Consider the following 17,188-nt stretch of genomic DNA (forward strand, 5'->3'; position numbering starts at 1 on the left):
TTTATTTCTAACAGAGAATGCCTAGCATAGATTCTTTATTTGTGTGTAATGTCCATTAAACAAGCAAAAGTTAAAAAAGAGTGTAACAGACGGATTATCTGGTGACTAGGGATAGATTTCTCTTTTCCTTTGTTTGACACACTGATAGATTTGTATGACTGCAGATCTGTTTGACACATATCCCAAACCCACAGCCCTGCACTTGGGATATTCTGGCTGATATGGCCATTTTACTCTTCATATCTACTATAAGTTTGGATCTCCAATTTGATGCCAGGTTTAGATGCTCTCATGGATTCATGGATTATTTGTTAATAGCTCAATAGATTCAGTAGTAGTTTCATTAATTGCTCATAATATCTCAAATGAGAAGGAAACAAAGTATCGCACAATTGTCGATCTCTTGAAGAAATCAAACCTTTATTTTTGTCTAACTTGATTCTAAGACTAGCATTTCATATGTTGTTTTTCCTTTTGGATTCTACATCTTATCTCTCCTTTGGCAGCATCCACTAATTCGGAACTTACTTGAAAGCCATATTTCCACCTGAGTGTTTTGGGATGCCCTATTCCCTCTTCAAATAAAAATACTTATGCTGGGATTTTATGAAAAAGCCAAAATATCAATCTTCAAATAATAATACTGATGACTTACACCTTACTGGGGCAAAAATACGATAAGTAAATACATAATTTTGAGTGTGATCAGACAATGACAGAGTGGCCTGTGATAGATTGATACATTTTCCTGTAGAATGCTCTACCGTAGGAATGAGTCACAAGGTGAATTGTAAGCTCCAACGACAAAGGAACAAGTATTTACAGTAAATTTAATGCCCTGAATGGCTTGGTTTATTTTCCTGCTGTATCAATCTATTTCCACAGATTGGTTAAAGGTGCCAGCTATAGTCGCTTGCTTTACAATTCTTTTGCAAGATGTTTGTTTTGTGCTTGCATTTATTGCATGTCATAAATTCTAGCATTCTCACATGTGTGCATTTATGCAGTAGTATAATAGTTTTTTGAACATTCAACTTGTTGCCGATTTTATGTGTTGAAAGCCAGATAGCAACTGAATCTTATGACCATTGCAGATCCTTTTACTTTGTGGTCCTCCAGGGCTTGGAAAGACTACACTTGCACATGTAGCTGCTAAGCATTGTGGATATCATGTGGTGGAGGTTTTTGTTCTTACCTTTAACTCATGCACACATTCATAATTGAGTTCTTTGGTTACGCCATTCTTTTTCTAAATATATATTGATGAGTAACTTCATCTACCTGCCTTAATTAACAAAACCTTGCATTTAATATCTTTTGCTTTGTTACATAGTGGTTATTTTGCAATTGTTGTGATTTAACAGTGGATATAATTTGTAATAGGTATATCAGATTTAATTTTTTTAAGCATTTCATATTACATCTCTCAAATGGATCATCAAGTAAATTAAGTTTAAAACTTTATTTTGCCTTAAATTTTTTCTTTCGATTTATTTGTTTTTGATGTTAATTTGTATTAGGCTGTTGCATTTTGGAGCTTCATTATTCTATCACTGTAGCCTTCTCCAATATTTGAAAATGTTCTAATAAAAGTTTGGTGCCATGTAGGTTAATGCTAGTGATGACCGGTCATCATCAACAATCGAAGCTAAAATTCTGGATGTGGTCCAGATGAACTCTGTCATGGCTGACTCAAGGCCAAAGTGTTTGGTTGGTTTTTTATTTTCCAAAGTTCTACAGTTGGTTATATAATAGTTGGAAATTGACTGTGACGGTGATTTTCATAGGTGATTGATGAAATTGATGGAGCTCTTGGTGAGGGCAAGGGTGCTGTGGAGGTTATTGTGAAGATGGTAATTTATATGGTTTTTGATTGTTTTAGAACATTTATTTTATGCTGTGCATTAGGAATATGCATTCATTTACTTGGTCATATTTTAAATACTGTTTCCTATCTTTTTTAAATTCTCGTTTTTCTTCTGTTGGTGTTCTGTTTCTTTACTGCAGAATAAGGAAATTATTGGTTTGTACTTTGCTCACCATTAATATCTAAGAACAGAAGGAAAATATATTTTTGCATTGCTTGACAACCATTACAACATTGTATTACATAAACAAAGTGAGACATGAACAAATTGTACGGTTACATACCTAGAAACAATTCTAACAAAGTAATTCTATTTTGTTAAGAATATCCTAATTAAACCTTAAAACCTTATACTCTTAACCTAGGTTGTTAGAATTCCGATTGTAGGATTCTGTGAGTTTAACAACTAAGTCCCATTTAATCTATTTTGATTAAGTTCGTTACTAAAATTACCTTTTCTTCTTTTTAGATTCGCAGTGTTAGGATCTCTGAGATTGTGAAAACCAGGAGTTGAATGTAGGATCTGAAACTGCATCATTATCATCAGATAACAGATTTTCACGTACTTTGATATCTTTGCATCTTCTTTGGTCTTTTCAATTGGGGCTATCCCTGTCTTGTATTCAACCTTCTCAGGTTTTAATGAGCATGGAACTGCGCACCTTAGTATTAGACCATGTTGCTTCATTTATTGTTCTGCTTCATATATATGTTCTCTAATCTGGTTAGAATTTTGTTCGTGTAGGTGTCTGCTGAAAAGAAGTCTGATATGGGGAAGGAAAATGTTGCTAAAGAAGAACAACCAGGAAAGAAATCTTCCAAGAAGGGACGTAAAACTGCTTCACTGTCTAGACCTGTGAGTTAGAGATAGTCATTCATAGTTTACTAAATATTTGTCCCAAATATAATTATAATGGGGTGTCTTTGTAGGTGATTTGCATATGTAATGATCTATATGCACCTGTCTTGAGACCATTGCGTCAGGTAGCAAAGTAAGTTTCTCTTGCTATTACTTAGAATATCATGTGCAATAAGTTTTATGAAATACTAAGCTGTAATATGGGAATCTAATGCATCCTTCTACTTCCAATTTTGATAAATTTAAATTGTGATTTTATTCAGAACTAAAATGTATTTTAAGGGCAAAACTGTCTTTCACTTTTTTTTTTGAGAGGGGGTGGGGGAGAGGCTGTGGACGTTAGACCGTTGATCTGACAAGTTATTACTTTGTTGCATATGGAACAAACAATGTTACATAGTCACATCTCAAAAGTTTTAATAAATATACAGAAGATGTCTAATGAATCTGCTCAAGTTTTAAGCTTTTTGTAAATTTAATACTTCATGTAAATGTGGGAAAAACGTAGTTTTAATTTGCTGTAGATATCACATCTCAAAAAGCACTTCATATATATATATATATATTTTTTTTTGGGGGGGGGGGGGGATGTTAAGTAAGCGAATATTTAATTAGAAAGAAGGATTGCTCAAATGCGAGCACTCTTAAAGAAATACAAATGAACACTCATGAGGTCCACATAGAATAACAAGCCCTCCCAATCTAAGTACAATATTCAAACAAAGAACTCAAAAAGCTGTTCTTAATATCTTGCATAGATTGCTTTTTGTACACAAAATTCCAGCAATTCCTCTCTCCATATGGTCCACATAATTCAATGCGATATAGCTTGCCACACAACCCTGTTTTGGTGACATCCAAACACTCCCCCTCTAGATTGTCAACAAATCAATTACATGCTTGGCATTACCCAAAGTACCCCGAAAGCCCACATTTCTCTAGTTATACTTGTTGGAAAATATTGTTTTGCATCTCATACAAACAAGCAATGGAAGCAACACAAGGATCTAATTCATCATGAGAAATAACATAAAACTTTGAATTCTAGAATAAAGAATAGATAGCGTACCTTGAGGTAGTGAAAATAAAAAACAAGAAGTAGATAGTATCTTGAGAAGGCCTTCAATCTTCATCCCAATTCCACATGGTGCCCAAGATGTGTAGTCTCTCAATCAAAGAGAAAAATTGTTTTTTCTCTTTGAATTGAGATCAAAGAGAAAAAACAATTTTTTTCTTCTTTAGTACGTTTTAACTGCCTAAAAACAGTTACTTTATTAGTTTAATAAACAACTGATTATTTAATTGGGTTAGTCTTTTGGGCCAACTCAATTGGGTTTTAGTGTGTACCTTGGGATGGGACTAAAGGGACAAATAAGTCTTTAGCTCCAATGGACTTCAGGCTTTCATCAACTCTTGACAAGCCCAAAGTTACCATTAATTATATAACAAGTACCACTATGGAAATATAATTGCATTTTGGGCTTTATTAATAATTTATATCCCAAGACTCTAATATAATTTCATTTGACCCCTCTATGAAACATCCATAGTGAACAAAGTCATAATAAATTATTACTTTGTAAATCACTATTTTATTCCTTAATCTTTTAGTTATTCATATATTTTATGAAATCTAATTTTATTACATCTAAACTTTAGTAACTCTTTAGTAAAGTGGCTGGGCCCAGCACCTTGAATAACCAGTTCCCATTAAACTTATCTCAAGAGGATATTTTGTGTTTCTATAGAAAGAGATTACGGATTCCATCTTGAGAATATGTTTTCCCTTAACATTACGTGCAGTTACCCAACATATTGAGGTTTTGACCGTTAGATTAGATATTACTTCTGATATATCAAAGCAACCTAAATTTCATAATCGGGTTCACAATCTTCTCAAGATTGAGAGTATATGAAAATAGAAGTCGTAAGATTTATTATTTAGGAGACAGTTGCTTATTGAATAATTAATCTCATAGCAGTCCAATTCAATGTGCCTTACACACTTAAGACACACTAATACATCAACTAGAAGTCTCTACTTCCATGATTAAGACAAACCATCGTAGTTGATATGTTATAGTCTTCGCAGATTAAACACCCAATTTCATCACCAACTACAAACTACGTTTTTGAGTTTACAAGGAACTTGTAATTTATATCTTCTGTAACTAAATCACATACAATGCATTTCAAGGACTATATGATAATGTCCAATTAGTTCATATACAAATAGTCTCATATAATTAAACAATTTAATTATTTATAACATGCCAATAAATTGGATTTTAGGGCACAAACTCTAACAATACTGCAGTGCAACAAGTGCTTAACTGTTTCACTACCGTCTTACACATCACACATCTGTTAACACCACTAGCTTTCGTTTAACTAGGTTATCTTCTACAGTCAGTATAAAATTCAAAGCTGTTGTCCATGTGAAAAAAGATGACTTACGTGGAACCTTACTTTGGAAATTATTTTTATAGTCATTCAACCCTTTAATGTTCTCTGCACTTCATCCTATTTCTTGAATCATAACCGGTTTAGCAGATCCTGGTTCATTGGTTGCATTCTAGGTTATCATTTGAGATATTTTCAGCTATTTAGACTTTGAGAATAGTGAAGTTCTTTCTTGATTATCCAAGTTGTCTAGTGGGGGAAGTAAAATGACTAGAAAATACTTTCTATAGTGATCATATCCCTCTTGAACATATATTATAAAAGCATTTACATATGACTCCTTCTCGGGAGTCCTATGGAATCAAATCTTTTAGTTGTGAGCTGAGAATTCTATTTCTTTGATTTCTCATTTTATGCAACTTGAGGCAAAGGATTGAAGACAAGCAGCAACGAGATTTAGGTCGAAGCTTCTAACTTTATTGTAAGTCAGAAAGTCATGAAGGGGTTTATATATATATATATATTGTCACCTTTAGGATAGAAAATTTTGCCCTATTTTGTGTTCCTTACGGAACTCTAATGAGCTCTAGGTTATGATGGTTATGGGCGTCTTTGCTCAAGGTATAGTTTCCTTTTCAGAGGGATGAAATTTGGCTTTGTTGCATTTTCTAGCAAGTCTGGGATTGGGATTGGGATTGGGATTTTGATTGGTTTTGTTCTTACTGCATAAGCTTGATGGAGTGGAAAAGGAATTATAGAAAGCCTGAGATTGATAAGGAAAAGGTGTCCATTGTAGCATCATTTGTTGGTGGAGCTTTATGAACTCGAGGTGTGAACAATGCACATAAAAAACAAAAACTTGAATTATATTAGAAATACGAAGGATAAGAGAACAAGTGAAGGACGATAGAATCATGAGAGGTTAGGTAATCTAGATTGAGTATTTTTTTGTCCTAACTGCGTCTATATGGTAGAATATCCCACATTATGGGCCTGGTAGCAATTATACTTTGATAAATGAATTTAATCATTTAATTGTATTTCTAACACTCCCTCTCATGTGTAGGCATAAACTCTTCCTTCATAAAGGGGGCCCAACACTTGGGACTTTTAACATTTTAAGTGGGAGGTAGAGTAAAGGCAGGGTATCGAACTTAGGATCTCCTGTTTTGATATCATGTCAAATTATTGATTCTTCCCAAAGTTTAAGGTATTAGGAAATGATGAATTTAATCATTTTTCTAACATATTGAAAGAGGCAAACTATATTTACTCTTACCCCAATTATCTTTATATGCTTTGCAGCCAGGGGTTTTTAACCTGCTCTATAGAAGCCGTCAAATTCATTTGATGATATTTTGCAGTTATTTGCTAAAACTATCCTTGATTTTTGATATGCGTTCAACTTGGCACCACTTCCTATCATGTCTAAATATTTCAAATCCCTAATGTTGCTGGGAAGCTTTTTGAGAAACCTGCAAGTTAAGTTAATTTGATATTTCATTTGAATATGTACTGATCTAGTTGTATATTGCATGCAACTATTTTAATTAACTATACTGATTGGTCTGAGCAAAGTTCTTAGGTGTAGGTTCCCATTGTAGTAGTCCTAGTAGGGCTTGCAAGGCTCAAAGTGTCTGTCGTATTCCTATTTTATTTAATTATTTGATTCTGCTTTTTGTTGATTGGTAATCTAATTAGAAAATATTTTGATTGATGCAAATATTTAAGCTTGAAATCTATCTTACATTTGTCAATTCGGTCATATACCATCTCTTTTGAATTTTAACAAAATAACAGCAACAATTTAGAATAGTTTTAATTGATGCCCTGATTTGGCTTTAATACTTTACTTGCTGATCTTTTTGGAGCTTTTTTCACACAATGTGTTGTCTGTCTGTGCATGATACTAAATTGGACCATTAAAAAGTTCATCATATATTTGGATTTGTTAAGTGTTTAAGTTGCTTTATGATGTATACTTGCTTTCTTACAGGGTTCATGTATTTGTTCAACCAACAGTTAGTCGTGTAGTAAGCAGGTGATGATCCGCCTCAAGTATTGTTAACTACTGTATTATTATAACACAAGCATTATGTTATCGCTTCTGTATTCAATTTTTAACTGACTTTACTAGGCTTTAATTCCAACTAACAGTAGTTGGCTACATGAATCTTTTTTTGACATGTAGCCCTAAGAAAAGCCAGTCATCTGTTGTCTTTGATCATCACATCCTTTCTCGCTACTTCTACCACCTTATTTTTTGTCTCACTAAAGTCCATTTTACTCAACTCTTTCACATTGATGCATTTAGAAGTCTTTGTCACACACACTAAACCATCTTCAGTGACTTTCCCCTAATCTTTGACTGGTAACCATTACTTTTGTACAAATATCTTCATTTCCCATTTAATCTTTCCTGTTGTTGCACTCATCTATCTTAACATTTCTATTTCAACTATGCTCACATTATGGTTATGCTTTTTGATTGCCTAAATGTCTATATGTCTAGTTGATCTTATAACAATCCTATAATTACAACCCTTAACTTTTTATAGGATGTTAAATTAGTTTAGTGAATAATGAGGTTTTCTGTCTTAAAATAAACATAATTAGAATAACTAGCTTTTGTTGGGTTAAACATACTTCAAAACACATCTCTGATAGCATTTTTGTTTCTGTTTAACAAGTTTTATGTATTTCTCATCTTACATTTGTGAATATTTTCCAAAATGGGTTATTATAGGCTCAAATATATATGTAACAAGGAGGGAATGAAAATGAGTTCTATTGCTCTTACTGCACTTGCAGAATATACAGGTGAGTCATATCTTCATGTTTTGAGAGTCCGAATTATCCTATTTGATCAATCACGATATTCATAATGCCAAAAGTCTAACTTTGACGTCATATATGCTTGGAGTACCATTTACAGTCTTTCTTGGTTCCCAGTTTGGACTTCAAAGTCTATGCCTATTACAATCTAAAATGTTACAATTTAATGAAAAGTATTTATAATTTACAATGGTAATTTTCCTACCATTTGAATTTTCTTCTATTATCTTCAGCCTTCTTGTTTTCATCTTACAGAATGTGATATACGCTCATGCTTGAATACTCTCCAGTTCCTCAATAAGAAGAATGAAACCCTCAATGTGGTAAGAATATAATCTCTTCTCCAAACTAGTTGTCAATTTAAACACAGCCTTCATGGTAAAGATGATGGGTTTGGCTAGACTCTGCAATCGTTAAAAAAAAAGAAAAGAAAAAGAATTATATTCTTGTTTGTGTTGGTTGTGCTGATTGAAGACATAAATTTCCTGTAGAGGGGAGTATTCTCCTTCTAGAAATGCCTGATATCGAGAATTGAAAAACCAGTCGAATCTTCGGCTCCACCATTATCCTGCTTGTATCAGTTTGCACACTTCTTGATCTTCTGGTGTTGGATACAATACCAGTCAGTTAAGTTTAGGAAAGGAAGTATTTATAGCTGTTAAGTAGTGGATTTTGTCCTAAAAGTCCACTTCTTGTGGTAGAGAAAACGTTAGGATTGGACAGGGAGTTTGATCTATGGTTGAATTTCATAATCCTAATAATCTAATCATCCCAACAGTGGGTGTTCTGCATCTCGATAGCTCCTCCAAATTTTGTCAGTCTCAAAAGACTCTGAAGTTAATGATTGCTAACTATTGGAAAAGCCATTTACTATTACATTGTGATATGGCTAGAGATCTATGGCCTTTTGTTTTATGCTTATATGGGCTGCAGTGGATTATGCCTAAAAGGGTAGTTGATCCGATAGCCTATTGGCCTATTGGAAGGGGCTGTTTGCTAGGCACCATAATGGTGATATTTGGAATGCAATCCCTCTGTGCATCATGTGGATTATTTGGAAGTAAAGGAATAATCGGACGTTCAAGGGTCTTGAACAATCTATGGTGGGTCTGAAGCTGATTTTTTTACGCGCTCTGTATGATTGGACGGCTGCTTTAAGTGGTCATTCTTTCTCTAATTTGCTGGATTTTCTTGATTGTTGTAATTTTAACTAATTTATGTTGCATTTTTCGGACACAACCCGTGTACTTGGAGGTGCCTCTTTTTCTTCTTTTAGTCAATAAAAATTTTACTTATAAAAAATATTGGATTACTTTATTAGAAAATAGAAAACAAAAAATAAATCTATTCAGGACACAATTATTCATTAATTGTTTGTTTGTTTCTTTTGTGTGTGTGTGTGTGTGTGTGTGTGTGTGTGTGTGTGTGTGTGGGGGGGGGGGGAGAGGGTTCAGAAATGTGATTAATGTTTTTTTGTTGTTAAAATAATTTATTAAAAAAAGGACTAGTGGACTACATAGGATGTATAACCTACTAATCCTAACCAATTAGTGCTGAATTTTGAGAAAAATGTATAGGGGGAATTTTTTTTTTTATACATTGTAATAAGAGCATTTTGGTTGAGTGATTTAATGTTAGTTTGTTTTACTAACATGTTTTACTGGCTTTCAGTTGGAAATCAGTTCTCAAGTAGTTGGCCGAAAGGACATGTCAAAAAGTGTTTTTGATATCTGGAAGGAGGTAATGCAGAGCAGGAAATTCCATAATGTGGTTTTATAGCTACTTATCATTCATTTCAACCATTTTTTTTTTATGATGCAAATATCTTCAGATTTTCCAAAGGAGAAAAATCAAGCGGCAAATAAAATCTAATAATAATTCCAGCAGTGTATCCAATGAGTTTGACCTTTTGCACTCTCTCATATCTAACCGGTACGTAATTAGTTATTGTGAACATATGTTTGTCTTATGTTTTATGCAAAAACCATCTTGCTGAAGTGGCCAATCTGTGCAGTGGTGACTATGATTTGATATTGGATGGGATCCATGAAAACTTTTTGCAGCTCCATTATCATGATCCAGTGATGCAAAAAACTGTAAGCCTTAATTACCTGAGTTTGTCTGTATTATATTGGGCTTTACCGAATCTGTCATTAGTACAAGTCAGGTGACTTTATACTTATGTTATGTGAAGGTCAAGTGCTTAAAGAGCCTTGGTGTTTCTGATCTGATGCACCAATATATATTGCGTACACAGCAGATGCCTATTTATGGTAAAGACCTGCAGTATCTATCATTTATTACCTTCCACTATTGGAGATAATTTCAATCATCTACTTCTAAACTCATTTTCTCTTTGCTGCAGTTTATCTGCCTCCTTGTGCAATTGCTGTACATCGTCTAGTAGCCCAAGTTCAAAAACCAAACATTGAATGGCCTAAGTCATATCAAAGGTATCTCTAGATCTACTACAACAGTACAACCTGATGTAAAACATAATCTTTACCATTTCTTACTATTGGATCTTTACAAACCTTCAGATGCCGAACAATGTGCCTGGAAAAGATGGAGGCTATAAGGTCTTGGCACTACAAAATTCCACCATATATTTCAAGGCATCTGTCTACTAAGTCCTTTGTAGAAGACTTGGTTTCTCCATTATTGCATATTTTGTCACCACCAACTCTAAGACCGGTAATGTACCTAAACTTTATTTATTATTATTATTTTTTTTGGGAGGGGTGGGAGGTTGGTATCTTCTATTTCTTTTGCTTTTTTCTGATCCCCTACATAATGTTTGCAATTAGTTATCTCTTGTATACACTAGAACGCAGATACGTGCTCCAGTATTTATTACTATCTCTTGTTTCAACAATTTTTTACAACCATTACAATGGTATGATGGCAATTTGAGATGTGCGATGCGTTTGGACAAAAGTTATTATTGAGTTGTCTGCTAAACTTTCATATGCCTAACCTTTTCTATTTGCAAAAAATTATACGTTGCAAACTAATGTTTGACATGCACTTAAAGTTGAAATTTTATGATAAAGATTCAACTATTGTATATAAACCTGATTTAGCTTTAGTGCAGAAAAAGGCGTAGTGCAACCACTGAGTATTTTGACTTGACCATTGATGCAGGACAATCAAGAGGAAAATAAAAGAACAAGAAAATTAAAAGATAACCCTAAGAATCAGCACCTAGGGGTCACCTGGAATCAGCACCAAGCAAGAAAACTTAGGCTGCACCTAAGGTGTCAAGACTCAACACCCAACATTTGGAAAATCTTCGATTTGAAATTTCATTAATTGATCGTCTCCCAAATACAACCATCTAGAAACCTTTTATAGAACTTTTAGGAATAAAAGATAATCCTAACTAAAACTGAAGCTGATCTAAAACTAATTCCTATTGAAACTCAAATCTCATCCCTATTTGAATTAAAAATAGAAGTCTACAATAGTCCAATCTCCTATGAGAGAATTTGAAATAATAAATTTGAAAATAATTTTGGTTGTGCTCCTGAACCATGCTGAGATGTACTCAGTTAGATGCAGACAAAAGGAAGGCATGCACCTTTCCAAAGGTGCCAGCTGCATGTAGGAATGGGATGGTGGGTTTGAAGAGGGTCATGCCTTTCATTGTTCCCTCTCTAAATTAAAAATAACCTCCTTCAACTGTCTATGTGCTGATTTGAGGTGGGGTGAGCTGGGCCTCAGAAGACCTAAATACTTTCCAGAGTCAGATAGGTGCACCTAATGGGACAGCTATGCATGAAAATTTTAACCTATTTTTTACATCAAGGATAGATGCGGAACCTAATGCTTTTGTGTATATTGTATTGCATTTGAAAATTACATGATGCTAAATCGAATTCATTGTCACAAAACGCAGTGTGTGGCCTTCAGTAGACTACAGATTATGGCTGTTTTTCTTTAATGAAGGGAAGGCAGTAGCTTCTATAGAGAACCAAAGTTCCCTCCCTTCTTTTCAACTGCTGTGGAACTTGTTTCTTTTAAAGTTGCAATCCAGCTTTTAAATAGTTCTTGAGCCCATTGTTGTACGAAACAAAAATGGTGCACAAAGCAAACAAACCCATATCTAAAGTTCATTATACTTGCATATGGTTTATGTGATTCATATTACCTCAATGAGCGTAAACATGTTCATGGATTCTTTATTCAAGAATGTGACTTTTATTTTTTGGGGGTAAGTATGTGATACTTACTTAACTATTATCAAGTACAGTTGTTTACACCACAATGTTTTGTATTATGGTTGTTTATTCAAGAATGGTTGTTTTGTATTAAGTTACTTTTTTAATATTCTTTTGTGTTCTAGTCTTAACAAAATGGGATTGGATTGAGGCCGGGGAGAGCCTAGGGTACCAGATAGCCTTATTACTCTCCTTAGTTTACAATGTCCTGCTCCTTTTTCTCCTCTTCATCTTCCATATTTTTCTTCCTGTGTTCTCTTCTATTTTTTTTTTTTAATTTTTAAATATATAAATTGAAGAACCCTTTTTCTTGTGAACTGCTTATTCTTATGATAAATGACATGCATTTTCGTAAAACCTATAGGTCATGGTTATTTTATCATTATTACAATGTTGACAAGTTCATAACATCACAATTACTAAAAGATTAGTTCCTTTTGCCTGGCATTTATTTGTGCCAAAGGTAGGCACACACACTCCCACTCACATAGAAAAAGAGACGGGTGGGAGGCCATGGGGTATGGAGGGTTCCTTTTTGCTTTTGTGTGTGGGTGGGTGTGGGAGGAGGGGGGGGGGGGGGGGTTCTACCTAAGTCCATTTAAATGTAATGGAGGCTGCCAAAAATTTCCTATGTAACTTGGATGATGGTTGAACACATGTTCACCTAATAATAAATAAGCTTTCAATCTCATTGCTAATCATAGATAGATAGATATTGACAGAATCTCTCACTCTTCAACCCCCCCCTTTTTTTCTTTTTTAATCTTCTTGACAATTAAATAGAATTTTGGTAGTCTTTGCCTTACTAAGTTAACCATGGTATAGTGAATATAATATTTGAAGAATAATAAATTCTTTTCATTGCTTTGAAATGGTTATAGAATTTTTGAGGTAATTGTATGGTACATTCTTTTGCTTGTATTGTCTGCACTGCTATGAAGATTGCTTAAGTAATGTTGTTGGTATCCTTTTTTTCTTTCCTGATTGTTTGTATTCTCTTTTTGCACGAGTGTCTTATATTTCTTCCTTTTGGAATCGTGGAGATTTTCCTACTGCTAATCACTCTGGTTTCTCATATGGTCTGATGTCACTCTCAGGTGGCATTACAATTATTGTCAGAGAGAGAGAAGAATGATCTGTCTCAGTTGGTTAGCACAATGGTATCCTACTCTATAACATATAAGAACGTCAAATCTGATCCTTTGTCTATTAACCCAAGACATGAAGCAACTTCAGATGCTTCATTGATCTCTTTTGATCCTCCCATCAATGACTTTATTAACTTCAAGGTTTGAGTTGATTACAATATATTGCGTGTTATGTATTTCTGAATTTCAGAATTATTGTCTAAATATCTTTTCCTAACAATGAAACAGGGCTATAGTTGTGGTCATTTTATACTTACTTCGGCTATGAAGCAAGTGGTGTTGCATGAGGTGAGTCATGTATATTGTTGTAGGTTAGTGGGATTATTCATTAATATTTTAGTTTTTTTGGTGCTTAGTAGCTTAATGCAATTGCTTTATTACGATTAATCATGTGATGCCCCAACTAAATTGGATATTGATCGTGTGTGTGTGTGTTGTGCCGTGCATGTACTAAGTCTCACATTGGGTGTTTACCAGGTGGATCTTTGGTTTATAGATGATTAAGAGGAGCCTAAATGCGATTAGACTAGTCCTTTTGGTGTATAGTACAGATGTGGTTAGCGTTTTTTCTTGATTCAAATGGTATTAGAGCTTCTAGGTGGATCTTAAGTTTATAAATGGTTAAGAGGAGCCCCAATTGGTATAAGAGCTACCACGTACTAACCCACCACCGATGACCAAAACCAATCAAACCCGACATTGGTGACCACAAACAATCATCAAACCTTTAATGACAAAGACCTTAACTACACTTACATCACTGATTGTAACTCTAGTGACCATGATCTCCTTGTGGGATGAGTCAACTGGCTTTGGTGAGTGATTCTATGGCCATTATGACACCAAAATTACGACACTGTGGGTCAGTCATTGGTTGAATTGGCTGACTCTGGCTACACCAGGTAGCAGCTTTACTGGTCAGAAACTCCATTCTAGCAACCACAAGTGCACTAATGAGAGTCTCGGACCTCTGAAAAACCTGTTGGAAGTCCATTATAAGGTGCGAAGTTATCTTAATTGGCTTCTTGGGCTTTGGTTTGTGTTGATTTTTTGATTGCTTTGAAACTGTGGTATGTTTTGTCCTCTGGTTTGCGTTTTTGCCTTTGGCTGGCCAAGCTTTTATATGTGCCAATTCTCTCTTTAATGGTTGATTTTGTACTGCTAAACTGGTTTATGCTGTTGGGTGATTTTTTTTAATGGGTCCAATTAATATTTAAGGAAATCCTTGGTACTGTTATGTGATGTCATTGATTGGTTGGATCAATTTAATGGTGTTGAATTTGTCCACTTGCATTAGTTGGCTTGGTTTCTAGTGCTCTTCATTGGCCCACTCTATTTTTAGTTGATTTGTTTTAGTCGGACTTTGATCAGCCCAATTATTTATTGTCTCCTGATTTGCTCTCTATGGAAACAATTATGCATAGGGAACCCAAGTTGTTGATGTCTTTTTATTAGGAAGAAAAAAAATTCACAATTTGAGGGGGACTGTTATCAGTAGTGCACATGTTTAGGGGTAAATTAGTCACAATGCATTAGAACACCATATAAATAAAATGTATTATGCTAGGGTAATTTCATATTTACCCTACACAATTAGTGAGAATAACTCTATGTTTGGTTTGGGAAAAGAGGGAGTGACAGGAAAGAAGAGGAGGGAGAAGGGAGGGAGGATGAGAAATCTGTTGCTTGGTTGGAGTAAGTGGGCATCCCCCCAGGCTCACCATTTATTTACTCCCAAATGGAGGTAAATGGAGGGAGAACAAAGAAAGTTGTGAAGGTGGAGCCCAAATGTGGGTTGTTTTCCTTTATCCTTTCTCTTTCTTGCTTTCCTTCAAACTAGGCACTTGGCAATAGAATACTTTCCCTTCATTTCCTTTTTTTTTCCTCCCATTTAATTGGCCAAACATAGTCTAAGAAAACTTGTTGTACTATGATTTAGCTTCCTTTATCCTTAAGATAGCTTTATCTCATAGGGGGTGTGGTATTCAGAGATAAGCATTAGAGGAAATTCTTTGTGCCCATTCTCGAGGTGAGGCATATGTATGAGAATCTGTCCCCACACCCCCAGGCATACCATCAGGTAGCCTACTGAATGTGTAGCAGCAAGGACACCTATATAGAGTCCTTTATGGCACCTAGTAATTTTTCCAGGGACACTCTGGCAGTGCTCTTGTTACACAATGAACAATCAGTTTTGCTTCCAAATAAAATAGAAGCTGATTGCAGTAAAGATTTGTTGCCAGTGGCAAGATTTTATTATGGCTATGGAGCCTTCATTTTTTTCAGTGACACATGCACTAAAGGAATTTCAAGGCTGGGGAAATGCTTGAGGTGTAAACCTCTAGGAGTTTAAGCTTTTAAGGTTGTGCCTAGGTGCATCTTTTGTGAGGCCCATCTTAAGGCGACCTGTGAGGCATGGATAGCTTCTTTTAGAACTACAGTGACAAGTATGAGGCATATTAGTCTTGAAACAATCTGGTGTCATTGTCATAGTTTAATTGCTGTTTTTTAAGCTCTGGAAGAATTGGTTAATTATGTTAAATACAGAAGTTCACCGCACTAAAGGTGTTGTACTTTGTTGTAAATCAAACTGAAATTTATTGTACTTCTAGCCACCTGCAAGCTGAACTTGATCCAGTAAAATAAATTGTGTATTTCAGGTTGAGAAGCAAAAGATCTTGCAAGTAAGCATCGTAAGATCTGTTAATTCAATAGATGGATGCACTAAGGAAAGGCGAGATTTTGAAGAGTTGGAATCTAGCAGAGCTCAATCTGCCAAAACTGATCAATCGCTTGCATGTGTTGAGAAAAACATAGAAAATGAAAAGAATCTGTTAAATATAAGGCAATGTAATCCAAGTACCTCCAAAATTTCATCAAACTTGGCTTCTAGTGAAAGTGCCACAGCTTGTGTGAAACTGAAATCCAGCGGGGATGTCAAAAAGCCTTATAGTGGTTCCTCAAGTTTCTTCAGCAGGTAACTTATGCTTTTAATTTTTAATTCAATATGTTACTATGTTGCTTTATCTTCTAATCAGCACGATCTCAATTTAACAACCTTTTTTTTTTTTCCTTTTCTTAATTGCATTCACCACTACTAAATTTTAGAGTAAAATACCTGATTCAAAATTCTTTTTTGTCTTTATTATATTTACCTTTTCTTTGTTGTTAGTTGGTTCATTTAAGTTCAACTTAGTACACACTCATTTGGTCTTAAGAGAACATAGGTTGAGTAGGGCTGAAGCTATAATAATTTCTGGTGAGAAAGCTTGTGTCAAGCCCATGCAACATCACTTCAATTTTTGTAGGCAGCTTATTCCTAATATTTCTCTTGATATGTTCCTTTAGTTGTTTTGATCATTAGATCAAATGTAGACACGAGTCTTTGATTGTTATTCTATTCTATTGGTGCGAACTCATTTTTTGTTTCCAAATGCTTGATGAATTATAGTATTTTTAGATTAAAACATTTTTTAATTTTTTTAAAAAAAATTCTGTTTTATCTATCATTGGAAAAAGATCTTTGGAGGTAGTGTGCAATAATGGATGATAAATAATCAGACTCTATTGTGAGTCATTCATCACTAATATATCCTGTTCACTTTTAAAATCAGGTTTAAGAAGTTGAGTAGCAAAGGCTCTCAGAGTACTGATATTGTTGTGAAGAAAGAAGCAACCTTGGAAAGAGATTTGCGTCCGCTACTATTTAAATTTAATGAGGTATATGACTATTCTTAGTACTTGATATCCTTCATTATATGCAAATGATAGTCTTATAATAAGAATACCTGGTTGTGGGTTTGTATCACATATGTTGCACTAAAGCTAACATGAGCACTGGTTACCCTAAAAAAAG

The 17,188-nt window shown here is 34.5% G+C and overlaps 1 protein-coding gene across 3 annotated transcripts in view; it reads left to right on the top strand.

The window, feature by feature from the left end:
* Window positions 1-17,188, top strand: part of LOC115995297 (chromosome transmission fidelity protein 18 homolog) — a 35,342-nt gene that overhangs the window by 16,850 nt on the left and 1,304 nt on the right. Inside the window, exons 5-22 of one of the 3 annotated variants that reach the window (XM_031119804.1) lie at window positions 1,095-1,181; window positions 1,609-1,710; window positions 1,788-1,853; window positions 2,613-2,723; window positions 2,798-2,859; window positions 7,126-7,170; window positions 7,876-7,949; window positions 8,220-8,287; window positions 9,636-9,704; window positions 9,796-9,896; window positions 9,979-10,060; window positions 10,159-10,237; window positions 10,330-10,417; window positions 10,505-10,658; window positions 13,282-13,473; window positions 13,561-13,620; window positions 15,993-16,309; window positions 16,947-17,052. In XM_031119804.1, coding sequence (XP_030975664.1) covers window positions 1,095-1,181; window positions 1,609-1,710; window positions 1,788-1,853; window positions 2,613-2,723; window positions 2,798-2,859; window positions 7,126-7,170; window positions 7,876-7,949; window positions 8,220-8,287; window positions 9,636-9,704; window positions 9,796-9,896; window positions 9,979-10,060; window positions 10,159-10,237; window positions 10,330-10,417; window positions 10,505-10,658; window positions 13,282-13,473; window positions 13,561-13,620; window positions 15,993-16,309; window positions 16,947-17,052 — 1,863 coding nt within the window. Of the gene's footprint in view, window positions 1-1,094; window positions 1,182-1,608; window positions 1,711-1,787; window positions 1,854-2,612; window positions 2,724-2,797; window positions 2,860-7,125; window positions 7,171-7,875; window positions 7,950-8,219; window positions 8,288-9,635; window positions 9,705-9,795; window positions 9,897-9,978; window positions 10,061-10,158; window positions 10,238-10,329; window positions 10,418-10,504; window positions 10,659-13,281; window positions 13,474-13,560; window positions 13,644-13,809; window positions 14,080-15,992; window positions 16,310-16,946; window positions 17,053-17,188 lie in introns of those variants that run through there. The other 2 variants (XM_031119805.1, XM_031119806.1) reach the window with 2 other exon arrangements.

Source organism: Quercus lobata, chromosome 6 (assembly GCF_001633185.2).
Source record: "Quercus lobata isolate SW786 chromosome 6, ValleyOak3.0 Primary Assembly, whole genome shotgun sequence".
NCBI classification, from domain to species: Eukaryota; Viridiplantae; Streptophyta; class Magnoliopsida; order Fagales; family Fagaceae; genus Quercus; species Quercus lobata.